Raw genomic sequence first — 13909 nt, 5'->3', positions numbered from 1 at the left:
TGCCTTCCTATCATCTTAAAGAAGTCTGACTATTCTTCTCTGACCTTACACATCAAGAAGACATCTTCTCCTGCAGAACTGCCGCTCACTGGATCTTTTCTCTTTATGCGCCATTCTCCGTAAACCCTAAAAATAGTTGTGTGGAACCTCAGTAAGTCATCCTGAATGTATCTACATGCGTTCATGCATTGAATTGCTGTGATGTGATTGGCTGATTAGATATTTGCATTTATAAACAGCTGAACAGGTGTACCAAATGATGAGGAATGTGAGCGCCTGTTACATATAAGCAACTTATCAGATGAATTCAGTTCAAACATAAGTCCTAGAGTCAGGTTATACAAATTATTTCAGTCCAGAAATCTCAAGAAAATTTGCTTTACTGTAACCTACTACATAAAAATGTGTAGGGAGAACCAGTGGGTCCCAAAAGGTGTGCCAAAGTGGGGGGTTTGTGATAACTATGCATTCTTATCACAAAATATAAATTACACAAAAAGTTAAGAATTTGTAGTTCACATTCCATTACTGCCCTTAAAAAATACTAAAGTTAAAATAAACCTCAGTCAGTTCATGCAGTTGCCAGATGGTGGGAATTATGAGCATTACACATCAAAGGGAAAATAAGGAAGTTAAGGCAGGAATCAGGAATAAGGCAGGAATCGTGTTACTTTCTTATAGAGCTAACCCATCACAGCGAACAATCCACCACCTGAATAAAATATCTGATCAGCACATTTGCCAAGGTAGCTGTTCAGTCTACACGTGGCAAATGTGCTATCAAGTGTCTCATATGACAATACAATCAAAACACATGATGACAGAACCTGTTTTTTGCCCTTCTGAGCGGCAGCCAAAGTTTGAAACTCACACGTGTCACATGTGTAATAAAATAACACTATTACTAAAACTTATAGTTCTTTATTTGTTTAAATTGTGCGGCATAGCATAGTATTTCAGGACTTCCACAGTTAGCTACAGGAAGAAACCACAGTGTCTGTTGATCTTTTAGCACAAGGTAGTTAAATGCTCTCCAGACAGGAGCTACATCTACAGCACCCACCAGGGGGTTCACTGGGGAAGTGTCCACTATTTTGAACAAAAGAACTGTGCCCTTTGGAGGGAGCTGTGCAGCCCCTCCTCAGATTAAAAGGAAACCCTGTTAGGTAAGACATCCTCAGGCTATCTCAAGTGTTTGCCAGGCTTAAGAAAAAAATTCTATCAGTCACTTTTTGGAGCTTACAGCTCTCATCGTATGTGAGACATCTCCTCCAGGTAAGGGGTTTTCATGCAGCCCGTGCACAGCTGATCCATCCACAGAGGAGCTTCATGCTGCAGAGGGGTGCGGCGGGGGTAGAAAGTGTAGGAGAGGTCGTAATTTAAAAGACAGCTCAGAGACGCCATGTAGATGTCTGAGAAACGGCACAGGCGTCTGGAGAAGTAGGTGGGGTTGTGACACGTTCTGAAGATGCTGCCAAACTGAGGGTTGAACAGGTTCTTTGTCATCACCCTGGCATATAATAAAAATTGGGTAAAAGTTAATATCAAATTAAGTGCATATTCTTTTATATACAAAGTCGTGAAGTGACAAGAAGTGCTAGTAGCAAGGAGAAGTGAAAAGGCATCGAAAAAGTATTGTTCAAGTAGTGTTATATCAGATTTTATTACTAATTTATTAACGTTTAACCAGTGTAACCAGCTTAGGAAGCTCCAATACAGATGGATAGTATAATTGTAAGATATACAGAGAAGTATAAAGTATCATAAAACTCAAATTCTCAATTTGAGCCGGTACTTGAATAACAATCCAACTGTGCAGACTTGTTAAACAGCATCAGTGGGAACACTGGGAGGTGCTTCTAAAGATAAAGACAGGGATTAAGACTCATAAGACTCACCTGAGTTCCTCTCTTTCCTTCTGCCATTCCAGAAAAACTTGTTTAGACGCTGGGTCTCTGTGTGTCTAAGATATTAAAAAAAAACAGTCTGATCAAATTTAGCTCTTCAAAAACACAAAAATATAAAGAATAAATAAATCTCCCCAGCCCAAGGTGGGTCAATTTGATTCTTAGTTTAATGGCAAGTACAAACACAAGTTTTATTTTTTGCTCTACAGCAGAGTGGGAAAAGTTGTCTTATTTGCAGCTCGTTTAAGCCGTTACAAATAATCCAATTACACGTGAACAGGATTGTAAGCAGAGGTCACGTGGACTCACAAGCTGGAATCTGGATATTTTGTTTTTTAAAAACACTGTGTTCTGTCAACAGCTGATCACATCAGCAACAAATAGCTACTGGTTAAGACAGGTGTGTCAGTGCTTGGTATGCCTGAGTGCAAGCAAAGCAAAATGTCCCAACAACTCAGGGATTAACTCTCACCTGTAGGCGTTCCATCAAGCCAGTTAAAGCCTGCATCCAGGTGAGGTTCATTCCATACCGGTCTGTGCTCACCACTTTGGTTTCCTGCTCCAGTTCAGGTACGATGGCTGCTGTACGCCAGCCATGTCTCAGCATGAGGTCCTGGAACAAATGATAAAACTGTATTGTAAAAATATGCAACTTTTTTTTTTTTTTCCACAGAAAAACATTTGCTCTTCAGTGGGATACATAACCATTGTGAGCCACCCCAACACAAACAGAATTTAAGAACTTTATTTTATGAATGAAACAACAAAAGCATACATTTAGCTATACAAAAAGTATAGTTTTCACGCCGTTCTCGTATACACGGGAGACCGAAAAGCATCAAAACTTTACCATTTTCACCTGAAACGTTCTCGTGTAAACGGAGCGTGAGGCAGTTCCACCCACCCGCTGTTAAAACCTGCTGTTTATGAGTGGCCACCAACCAAAAAGCCTGGCAAGAGGAGCTAAAATTGCTAATTTAACTGAAATAAAAAGGAACTGAGAGCTGCAATAAGGCCCCACATAAAACAAATAAACATTGTTGTAAACTGTGAACAAGTAGTGTGTCAGAATAAATCTGCAGAGCTGGAAACGAGCATTATCTCTCTTTTAATCACTTTGACTGGCCTGTGTTTGAAAGATACAACACAAGTTACTAATTACTTATCTGTTAATATGTTTATATAATGTGCCTTCACAGTGCACAGTAACCCAAACCATTTTTTTTTCTCAGATCTCATTGTACATCCTGTATAATGACAATAAAGGCCTTCTATTCATTCTGCATTTCTGAAACCATAATGGGGAGCTCATACTGCCATCTAGTGTTTGAGTTTTTCATTGCACAGGCCTCTCTGACCCCACCCCAGCGCTTCTCAGAACTTTCAGCATTGCACAATACGCAGAGAAAGATGGCATCTGGCAGCGTGTGTATCTACGCACAAACCCTGTACTTGTGTATCTTATAAAGGACCTCGACAACAAAAATCACAGATTAACAAGACTGAAAACAACTTCCTGTAAAAAAATGACCACTTTGCTTATTCATACACCGAGGACGTCAAATGAAGGAGTCACAGGAAAAATCCTGCTAATCCCAATACCGCAAAGCGTTAGTCACCATGTGGATTGCTGACTCAGCAACTCATCGTTATGAGATCACTGTGCTCTCACACTTACAGCCAAGTCGCTGTAAAGATGGTCTCCAAAGTAAAGAACTTTAGATCCTCGCCAGCCCGTCAGCCTGAGAAAGTCAAATAGATTTCCCTGAAATAAGAAAAAAAAAGCACATTTTCTTTAGAAACACAGAATACAAGTACAAGCATGTAAAATGTCTCACATGTAAAAACACAGCAACTAAAGAAACCAAATGCCAGAAATTGCAAATGAACACTTTGTTCAGAGAGCTGAACAGCTCCAAGTATCACTGACCTGTTTGTAAATCTGTCCTTTGTCCAAACTCTTTATTTTTTCCCACCGAAGGTCTCCGTTACCATCCAGTCGCCTGAAAGGTCTGTAGGAGCAACAATGTAGAAGATTGCTTAAGTCATTGTATCACATCTGATGAGAGGGGTGGCACGCCACGTTCACCACAGTGAAAAACTAGAAAGAGTTACTCACTTGATACAGTCGGTGAAAAAGTGCGGTTTGTCTGCCTGCACAATGACCACATCAAAGAAGTCTCTCCAGTTTTTTCCCACCATGTGCGTCATCCCTCTATCACTGTACACAGACAATAAACATCAGTGTAACAGGCCGCAGAGGTGTTTATCTCTGTAATATACCACTGCAGACATGGACCTCGTCACGTAGTTAACACTTACACAAAGCTGAAGGGACTGTTGGTAATGAGGAAAAGTTTCTTTCCATGACTGACCAACCGATGTAAAACAGCATCTGTCTCTTCTCCTCGGAGAATGAATTTATCTGGAAAGCGAAGAAAAACTACTCGGTAACAAAGTGTAACTGTATTGTTAGTGTGTGTGCTGCAGTGTGCAGATTGTATACAACACCGGAAGAAAAAAGGAATTCTCACCGAGATCTTCCATGATCCACTTGTACATGTATCCTTTGAGGTGAACCATGCCAACTGCTTCCTGTAGATTAAATGAAAATGGGAATGTTTTTCACAATATGTTCAACAATTTCAGCATACTCTCTTTGATCCTTATTATGAGATAAGTCTGAACTACAGTCACTCTGGAATAAAGACTCCCATTATTTGAAAATGATTAATGACCTGTCAGTTTGCTTACTTTCAGAGGAGACATTGCAATAAAGTAGTGGGCGTGCTGTATAGCGGGAAACCCTTACACGCCAGACCCAAGAGGAAAAGCTGTCATTGTTCTTTGCTCTACCAGAGAGTCCACTGCAAACGTTTCCGGAGCTAAGCAAATTCCTGAGCGTGCAGTTGATGAATCCCGCTACACGGATACAGTCAAAAACACTACCTCACTATGTTTCTGAGTGTGAGCTACAGAGCGAGGCCCAGGATTCAAAACAGAGTGTGTAACATATCATATCTCACAGAGATGTCTTTGAAGAGATGAACTGGATCATATTCAATGTCGTTGGTGATGAAAAAATCATTTGCCACAGCCAAGAGAGTCATCTCAGGAATGGAGAAGATATCCATGAACTGCTTTACTTTTGGTCCCTGTGTAGAAAAAGAAAAAAAAAAGCATGTTAATGTTTGATGCTCACATATGTTGACATTTTGGCTATAAATATCTGAATTTAGTTTTCAATACAACCACTACCCACTAATGGGAATTTCTGGACTTGTGTTGGTGTCCATTTGCACAAGAATTGGATATGCAGAAAGAGGGACTGAGGGAATTTAACCACCACGCAGGCTACCAGCAGTGACGAATGCGCAGGGAGAGCACTGATTGGTTGGAAAGTAGGCTTAGGCAAGAAAGAAAACAGCAGCAGATTTCATCACAGAGAACAAGAAGCACCAAAAACAAAGTATGAGTAAGAGGAACACACAATGGCTACAGAGGACAATTTTCACTGTGTAATGCTCTGTTTCACTTCACTGCCAAGTTCTTTCTTTATTATGACGTCTGTCCTCTCAAAGACATGGACTAAGCTAATGCACAACTGACATCACAAACAGGTGTATCCCCTATTACTGGTTTTTCCACTTTTTTTTTTTTTTAACACTGCCCACAAGTGACAGACATCTACAAACCCAATTGCAGATTATTATTCAAGAGTCTCATAAACCCATATTTTATTCACAATAGAACACAGAAAACATATGAAATGTTTAAACTCAGAAAATGTGTCATTTTAAGAAAAAATATTCACTCGTTTTGAATTTAATGGCAGCAACAAGTCTCAAAAAAGTTGGGACAGGGCCATGTTTACAAATTCAAATTGCTATCAAATTCGAAAGTTTAAATATTTCATATATTATTGATGTTCTACTGTGAATAACACATGCGTTTATGAGATTTGCAAATCATTGCATTCTTGTTTTTATATTTTACACAGTGTCACAACTTTTTGGAATTACAGTTATATAACATGTGGTCAGATGTGGCCCCGCGAAGCTCTGTGTCTCTGCCAGCTTAGTAGCATGCTGGGACCTTAAAAGAGCCCCAAATGAGATTAGAGACCTATTTTGGACAACTGTTACAGATGGAAAGAAGCACTGTTCCTTCTGCAGGGGAGCACTTAAAAGACTCAATCAGGCGAAAATGATTTGAGTCTGATTCAAAACATCAGCGTCCAAATTGCTCCTAATTGGCAAACATATCAGTTTAGCCTTGGTGACTGCCAGAGCCAGTAAAGATTTCTAATTTTCCTGCCCAAATGAGTAGCTAAAAAAAACAAATGCAGAGCAGACACATAGTTCTCATAGTCAGCTCTTTTGGGGCTGGAACATTGCCTTCCAACCTATTCATGACGACAATGGAAGAAATCAGATTACAAAATCCACCATTTGGCACTTATGTAATGGTAAAGCCGTACAAAACCCCGACATTTGGAAAATCTGTGGACAGCAACAGATTAAATCCTAAATTCCTTGTTCGAGAAGGGCCAAATGAAACTGTAATATTTTGTTGATCCAGCAGTATTTACAAAGGCCTTCATGCCGGTGCCAAAACAAACACATGTTCAACAGAGCAAACGTGCAAAAAAAGAAAAAAAATGGAAGCAAAGTGCAAGAACTGTGATAAATGCAAAACAGCTTTCCACTAAACTCTGATTTACAGTTATTACACAACTCAGCTAATATGACTTATGGGGCGCATCCAGCTGGAGTCTAATAAATTAAAATCAATATATATTTCTTAATCTCCTGAAAACCAAGCTGTTGTTTTGGGTGCTTTTTAAAATCTCCTTGGTCTTTGGGATTAGTCGAACCTGATAGATACAAAAACTAAGCATCATCTTTAAAAAGCAGGTACTTTATAAAAAAAAAAAACAACAAAAAAAAACAAGCATGCCCTCATATGGGGGCAATGGGTTCATTTTACATCATAATATAATGATAAAACACAATAATTTGCAGAAAACCCAAACTATAGAGGGCAGAGGGTCTCGGGAGGTTAATTTATTTTTCATGTTTCGTCTGCAAAAACAAAAATTCATCCTCACCTTTCCATAGAAGCCACTGTCCTGCTGCAGGGGGACGTGGTAGGTCCCCCCAAAGAGCTGAAGGACCTCCTCATCTGGCACTGGGCTCAGACCCCTGGGAATGAATGAATGTGCAAGAGTTTAACAACATGCAAAGATTTGGTCTTCAACAGCAGGGATGTTTATAATAATAATAATAATAATTTTTAAAAAAAGCTGTCACAAATGCTCACTAAGTTACATTTCAGTATTTCTGTGAGAGTTAAATCATCCTCAACTTCTTACCGGTACACTGTTCCTGGCTCAATGTAATGAAAGGCATCTATCTTCATTAAAAGACCCTGGAGAAAAAAAAAAGGAGTTGCACTTTTCAATCAGCTGCACGGGGGAAAATAAACAATCATGTTGCTGCAATGGTTAAAGTGTAGTATAAAAGATTTTACCTTCTGGATGTCATAGTGAAGACCCCGGACAGCAAAGTTAGAAAGGTAGTCATACTTGAGAATGCCCTCGGGGTACTGTCAAACAGGAGAACCAGGAGGTTACATTTAAAAGCAGCTGTAAAGCAAACGTGCTTAATACAACTAATGCAAAACGCACCTTGAAGTGTTCGATTAGGAATTCTTTCGCTTTGTTGTAGATCATTGCGTTGAGCGCGTTTGAGTACAGAGCCAGCGTGTAGTCATAGTCAAAGCCATAGATGTCCACTTCAGCCATGTTTACCTCGTTGTTCGCGTAGATGGTGGAAGAGTTGAGCAGGTTGCACGCACCTGGCGGGATCAGGTCTGATCCAGGAAAGACAGATGGGGAAAGCTTTATTTAAATTTGAGAATTACAGATCCAACTGAACAAACAATGACTCAACGAGATTTTAGAGCGGGATTAGACGGCTCGGATAGCTGACTCATGTTTGAATTTAAAACAAATCAGTAAAAGACACTAGCTTTAATGAAACCTGATGACTGTGCACTTCTGCAGAGGAGAAAGAACCGCTGTTTCCAGTCCAGTTGAGCTGGCAAGCTCACATGAGGTTGTGTAACGTGCATTTCTGAGATGTCAACTGGCCCTTGACTGCACTAAGTCAATCCCAAAAGAACATTCTGTAAAGTAATATTTTGTACTGACTGAACTTAAAGAAATGGTATGAACAGTACCACAGCATTCACTGAGTCTTTTAAAATATTCCCAGATTTTATCCGCACACTATCTTGGGTAAAAGTCACATAACTAACACACGCTCACAGATTAAACACACAGTTTACATTTTGTTGCAGTCTCCAATACTGGCTGCAGCAGGGGCACAGGACCTGAAAGTGGGCCATGGCCGTTCTGTAGTCAAAGAGCTTAATGAGGGCTGCAGTGGGGAGCAGACAGAATGCCTTTCTTTCTGTGCCGAGTCACATTTCAAAAGACTAGACGTGAAAAATTGCATTTCCAATTTAGAGTGCGTGACCAGCTTTAATTGAAACCCACCAGGTTCAGAATTTGTGGTTTAAACAGAGTATGTTAGTAAAAACTTTCTGGATGTTAAACTAAAAAGTGCACGTGATTTTTAACACTTTTGAGTGTTTTTTTTTTTATACTACCTTATCCATCTACTCCGCAACACTTCAGAGGGAAATGCCGCGTTTTGTTATTACACTCGTTATTTGACAGCTATACTTGCTTTGTAAATTAAGATAACGTTTGCTTGTGAATTGTGATGCATCTTTATAGAATAAACCAAGAGTATATAAAAGTACTCTAAGTTAACCAAACTGTGACTACATGCAGCACTACATTATTATTTGCTGCGTAACAGCTATTTTACCTTTGATACGTTATTTTGCTCATGCGCTTTTACTCAGCTTTCAGCTGAACTGAACCACAGCCAAGGTTTTTTTGATTACTCTGTTATTCTGAATAGATTTTTCTCGGCATGCAAAAGCAGGGTTGGGCCACGTGAACTAAATAAACAACTATGAAAAGCAAATATTTTGGAGCTACCGTGCATGTTAACGTGCAGGGCAATTGATAATAAAAGTGACAGCTTACACCAATCCGTAAGATTGTTTGTTTTTTTTGTTTTTTTTTTTCATAAAGTATTTTTCCATGCCTCATTTGCAGGAATCTCCTTAAACGCCCACTTGTGCCAGCTGCATGCCAACCCGCTATTATAAATAGAACCTACATCATTTTAAATGTATCCGATAACCTGCCAGCATGCTAAAAAATCGTGGTTAACCAGCCATCATAGAAACAATGATAAGTTCACACTTGCGACTCCTGAGTGCAAAACACACGTTTCAGGCACACACACACGCAAAACGTACAGCCTACGTGCAGCGTTCACAAGCAACCGCTTGGCTTGTTTTCGAGAACAAATCTTGCCAAACTGAGGAACTGACGCGGGAGCACAAACGAACCCAAACTTCTTCTTTTCTACGATTTCAACCAGACCCCAGTTGTGCAAACTTTACCCTAAATGCGTGAGTGACCGAGGGCGTTAATGTGCCATCTGTGGCTAAAGAGTAAGAACGCGATTCGCACAAGTACATAATGTCTTTGGTGCCATCAGATAAACATCGCGGCTGCCCCGGTGACGTGAACGCTAACATGCAGACCACGATATGGGGGGCCCCCATCAGGCCAAAAGAGGGTAACCCTCTGCTTACCGTGAACCAGGCGTTTCATGTCATTGTAGCGAGTCCACAAGTACGATCTCTGATCCATTGGAACTGCGGTGGATGTGAAAGACCGTGTCCTCACACCGCAGACACCAGGAGCACCCACGGGATCCTTGGCTCGCTTCGTGCATCTGTGAAGTGGGTCGCTGGATGACGGAGCGTCGCCAGTTGGTCTGTCCGAATCCGAGCTGCAACTTTCCTCTTTTGTCCTTTCGCGGCCCTGCTTTTTTCCTCCAGAGAACCTGCATGTGGTACAAAGTCTGTTCACTCTGGGGGATCTGGCGAGAGGAGGGGATTTGTTTCCTCTTGCCCATAATGTACGTGTTAATGCTGTGCCCACTGTTTTAACAGACATTTTAACGACGCGTTAATAACATGCCAAAAACATCCTCTGCCAGCTTGCCACTGGAGGATGAAGCTAGCAAACAGATAAACATATACCCTCGTTTTCACTGAAGCCACACCCCGGGCGGGAGGCCGTCCATTTAAAGGGGAGGTACGCCAATTCCTGCAGCCAATCAAACGCACGGAACTCTATGTATCTATGATCGAATTCACATGAGAAAACATGTTGTCAGCGTGACTTCTGTGTGTTTTCTTTAAGTTTCAGTCACATCATGTACTTTTCTTTGTGCTTTGCATATGAGGTCCTATCATACGTGCTCTCTGAGAGCTATTGTTTCGGGGAAGGGTACATTTCAACCCAACCGATGATATTTTGTTTTCCTGGCGAAAATTCTTTCTTGCAGAAAACCCTGCAGGCAAGCTTTTCCCGCACTAGCTCGTAACGCCATGAGCATTTGGTTTATTGTAGTTTCGTGGTGAACGGGAAAAAGCCTTAATTGCATGTGCAAACGCTGCATTTATGTTGAGAAAAAACTGTAAGAAACTTTAGCAAAACAAACCAAAAAAAAAAAAAAAGAGGAAATATACCAAGTTCAGTATAAATGCAACTTTTGCATGCTTTCTTGCAGGTTTTTACTTTGCATGTTATTTTTGCAGTTAATCTACTTAATCTAAAAAAACAGCAGCATATTTTATAAACTGATCTTTTGTAGGCAAACTCCTAAAATATAAAGAAATTTGCAACTGAAGCAGTAAGATAAACAAGGATAAATGTGAACATTTGCTTCTGAGCTGTGCTGGAGTATGTAGTCACTTTTGGTAGAGCACAACAAAAAAAAAGGGGGGGAGGCCCCCCTTTGTGCTTGGACTCTGATGAGTCTCTCCTGGACAAGTATACAGAGACCTGCTGCAGCTTCTGTAAGGACCGCTGTAGACCAGCAGGCACAAAAGTGAGTTACAATGGTGAAGCACTGTGGTTCACAGCTAAACTCAGACAGCTAGAGTTGGGGAAAGGAAAGAAAAGAAAGAAAGAGGTGCAGAGCCATAAGGAAAATTACAGGTTTAGCAAGATAGTGAGAGAAGTTTAGTGAATGTAAATGACACCTTCTGTCATCAACTTCAAACACAAAACCCTCAAGTCCGCTGGCAACTTGCCAAATGACCTTAATGAGTTCTGTCATTGGTTTAAAAGACTAAAAATGCAGTCTCTACACCACCCTCAGTGACACCCACCATTCTCCCAAGCTGTGGCTGCCATTAATCTGCGCAGCTCAGAGGCCCTCCCCCACCCCTGACTACAATAATGACTTTCTCCATTCTCAAGCATGACAGCAGCCAGTTCAAAAGGTTAGAACCTCTTTTACCAGACAAACTGTCTCTGCCTCCAGCTTATGTTGACCTGTACGCACTGGTGTTGAGAGTCATATGCAATACCTCACCAGTGCGCATGCAAGCAGGCTTAAAAGCTGCAAGGCCTCTGCTATCACCCCCCATCCCCAAAAAACACACATCACAGGACTACACCCTGACATCTGGATCAGGGTGTAACTGGAGACCTGCATATCATTGGCTGTGTTGAGAAGGTGCTTGGCGGCAATCTGCCATTGCTGCTCGACCCGTGCGCGCCCAGGAACCCCGAGGCAAACAGGAAGGATTGCCGTTTTGCACTCGCACCTCAAACCTGCACTTTCTGAAGGCCTCTACAGTCCATTACGACAAAAACATCAAACTGTTCACACACAAGCTGATTTGGTGTGTTTATTACTTATTATTTAAACGTAAAATTCCAACCTTACAAATTTATGACACAACAAAACCTGAACTCAATATAGACAACAGTAGATGGAGGCTTAAAGACACTGTGTTACAATAGCAGAGGAATTTCAAGTGAGGCCACAATCTGATCTAGAAATGAAGAGAAGTAAAATCCATTTCGACAACAAGCGCAATCTCGGCATGCACTTGGGTTAAACAAGTGCATAAAATGACAAGATTAAATTTGTGTTCTCTCATTTGTCTCTTACATAACCCCTGCGTGTGTGCATAAATACCGACATCCTGGACGCTCTTTATCGCTTAATCTCTTGATATATTTGCCTTCTTTCTTTCTAAAAACACATGCACTGCTTGCTTTCCTGTATACATTTTCTACACAAACAGCCTCGTTATTTGTCATAACTCCTCACACAGAGTTCTGGAAACTTGTTCTGCGGGTGGGCCTTGAATCCAAACTCCAGCTGAAAATACTGGAACGTCTGCTGCCAAATATGCATCTGCATCCTTGAGGAAATCATCTGTAAGAGATTAGGAAACTTGATTGCTGTCTCTAATTAGTCCTGAGGAATTCTAGATTGAAATCTTTGTCATCCTCCAGGGTAGACTCTAGGTTATCCATCGAGTGCATGATTAATATAGTTAAATAAAACTAAACTTAAACTAGACATGATCATAATATATTAAACTGAAATTCAAATAAAACCTGGACTTTAGAAGAAAATCTCTCTCAAACAATTTTGCGTACTTAGAAAACTAACCAAAATGTAAGGATTTAGTTTTAGTTTTTGTCAGTTTGGTTAAATTTGTCAACACAACCAGCAATGACCCAGAGGTCGTGTACAGGGTATGTTTATTGAGGTTTGGGATATTTACATGGCTGTGGGTCAACTTGTTTCACAAGTGTTTGTGGTGTAATTTCTCTTCTGAACCTCTGAATCTTATCCCAGACTCATTCCCATATATTATGATTAAATAACACAGAGGCTAAGAAGACCCAAACAAATCGCAAACATCTGTAGATATCCATCCATCCATCCATCCATCCATCCATCTTCTTCCACTTTTCCAATTCCAAGTGAGAAGCAGGGCACAGCCTGAACAGGTTGCCAGTCTGTCGCAGGGCTGACACAGAAAGACAATCATTTAGACTGACTGAAGAATCACCAATTAACCTAGCATGCTTGTTAAGTTAATTGTTGCCTGTGGGAGGAATCCTGAGTACCAGAACCTACGCAAGCACTCGGAGAACATGCAAACTCCACACAGAAAGGTCCCCAGCGAGCTGATGGATTCAAACCCAGGGCCTTCTTGCTGTGAGGGAAAAGTGCAAACCACCACTAGATTATCAGATCTACAGAAAAATAACTATAATAGCTGTGGTTGAATTAACTGTATACAATTTTAATTTTTTGCTTTTGTTTTAATGTCATTTATGTATTTTTTTTTTTATTACATTCCTCTTGAAGAGGGCTCTTTGCTGTTTTTTTCAATATGTTTTCATGCAATTATTGTGTATGCACTGCGCAGTCGATTTTTTTCAACATGCTGCAGAGAAATATTTATACAGAAGAATCATGTCCAGACCAGTCCCTCAACTTCCTCCTTTCTGACATTAGTCAAATTGTCCAGAGGAGAGCTTAATGACTTTATGACCAAACTTTATTGTGCAGCCTGCTGCATAATTCAGTTGTCTAGGCTGAGATTTTCAAACGTGTACTTACCATGAATACCAGAAATTAACCACAAACCAGTAGCCTACTGCATTTCTGACATATGTAGATACAGGCATGTGAAAAAATAGCCTTTACAGGATTATATGCGGTCCTGTGAAAACCTGAGTACATTCTTGCTGCTTCCATAGGAATTAAAAGGGTAAATACTTGCCAGGCACTGTCAATCAAATGTTGCGTGATTAATTGCTCATCAAATGTGACCATCTCTATAAAAGCAGAAGTTGTGGCAGTTTGCTGGTCCGAGCATTGCACAGACCATTAGACCGTGCAATGCTCAGAGAAACTGCAATAAAATCCCACGAGCTCCATCTCAGACTCTACAGGCCTCAGTTACAGTAGCACGATAAATGTTAAGAGTGAAGTATAGACAGTACAATTAGACAAAGCCTGAAC

General features: G+C 40.6%; 1 protein-coding gene across 1 annotated transcript; it reads right to left on the bottom strand.

Moving 5' to 3' along the window:
* Positions 1-905: 905 nt before the first annotated feature.
* On the bottom strand, positions 906-10085 carry nt5dc2 (5'-nucleotidase domain containing 2). The gene is made up of 14 exons (XM_030733219.1): positions 9651-10085; positions 7597-7781; positions 7440-7514; positions 7282-7337; positions 7018-7111; positions 4934-5062; positions 4442-4502; positions 4230-4332; positions 4027-4128; positions 3838-3919; positions 3586-3672; positions 2380-2520; positions 1899-1963; positions 906-1510 (listed from the first exon to the last, which is right to left on the bottom strand). Exons 1-14 carry the CDS (start codon positions 10015-10017, stop codon positions 1249-1251), a joined length of 1809 nt encoding a protein of 602 aa, XP_030589079.1. The 5' UTR covers positions 10018-10085; the 3' UTR covers positions 906-1248.
* Between the last annotated feature and the right edge of the window lie 3824 nt (positions 10086-13909).

This window comes from Archocentrus centrarchus, chromosome 7 (genome assembly GCF_007364275.1).
Source record: "Archocentrus centrarchus isolate MPI-CPG fArcCen1 chromosome 7, fArcCen1, whole genome shotgun sequence".
In the NCBI taxonomy this organism is placed as follows: domain Eukaryota; kingdom Metazoa; phylum Chordata; class Actinopteri; order Cichliformes; family Cichlidae; genus Archocentrus; species Archocentrus centrarchus.
The sequence above is the reverse complement of the archived record's forward strand: the minus strand, read 5'-3'. Positions and strand labels throughout refer to the sequence as shown.

Coding starts and splice junctions, on each gene's coding strand:
- nt5dc2 (XM_030733219.1), bottom strand. CDS start 10,017: ATGTCTGTTAAAACAGTGGGCACAGCATTAACACGTACATTATGGGCA. Junction 4,503..4,933: donor ATCTCTTCAAAGACATCTCT/GTGAGATATGAT, acceptor TTTAATCTACAG/GAAGCAGTTGGCATGGTTCA. Junction 3,673..3,837: donor AAGGACAGATTTACAAACAG/GTCAGTGATACT, acceptor TTCTTATTTCAG/GGAAATCTATTTGACTTTCT.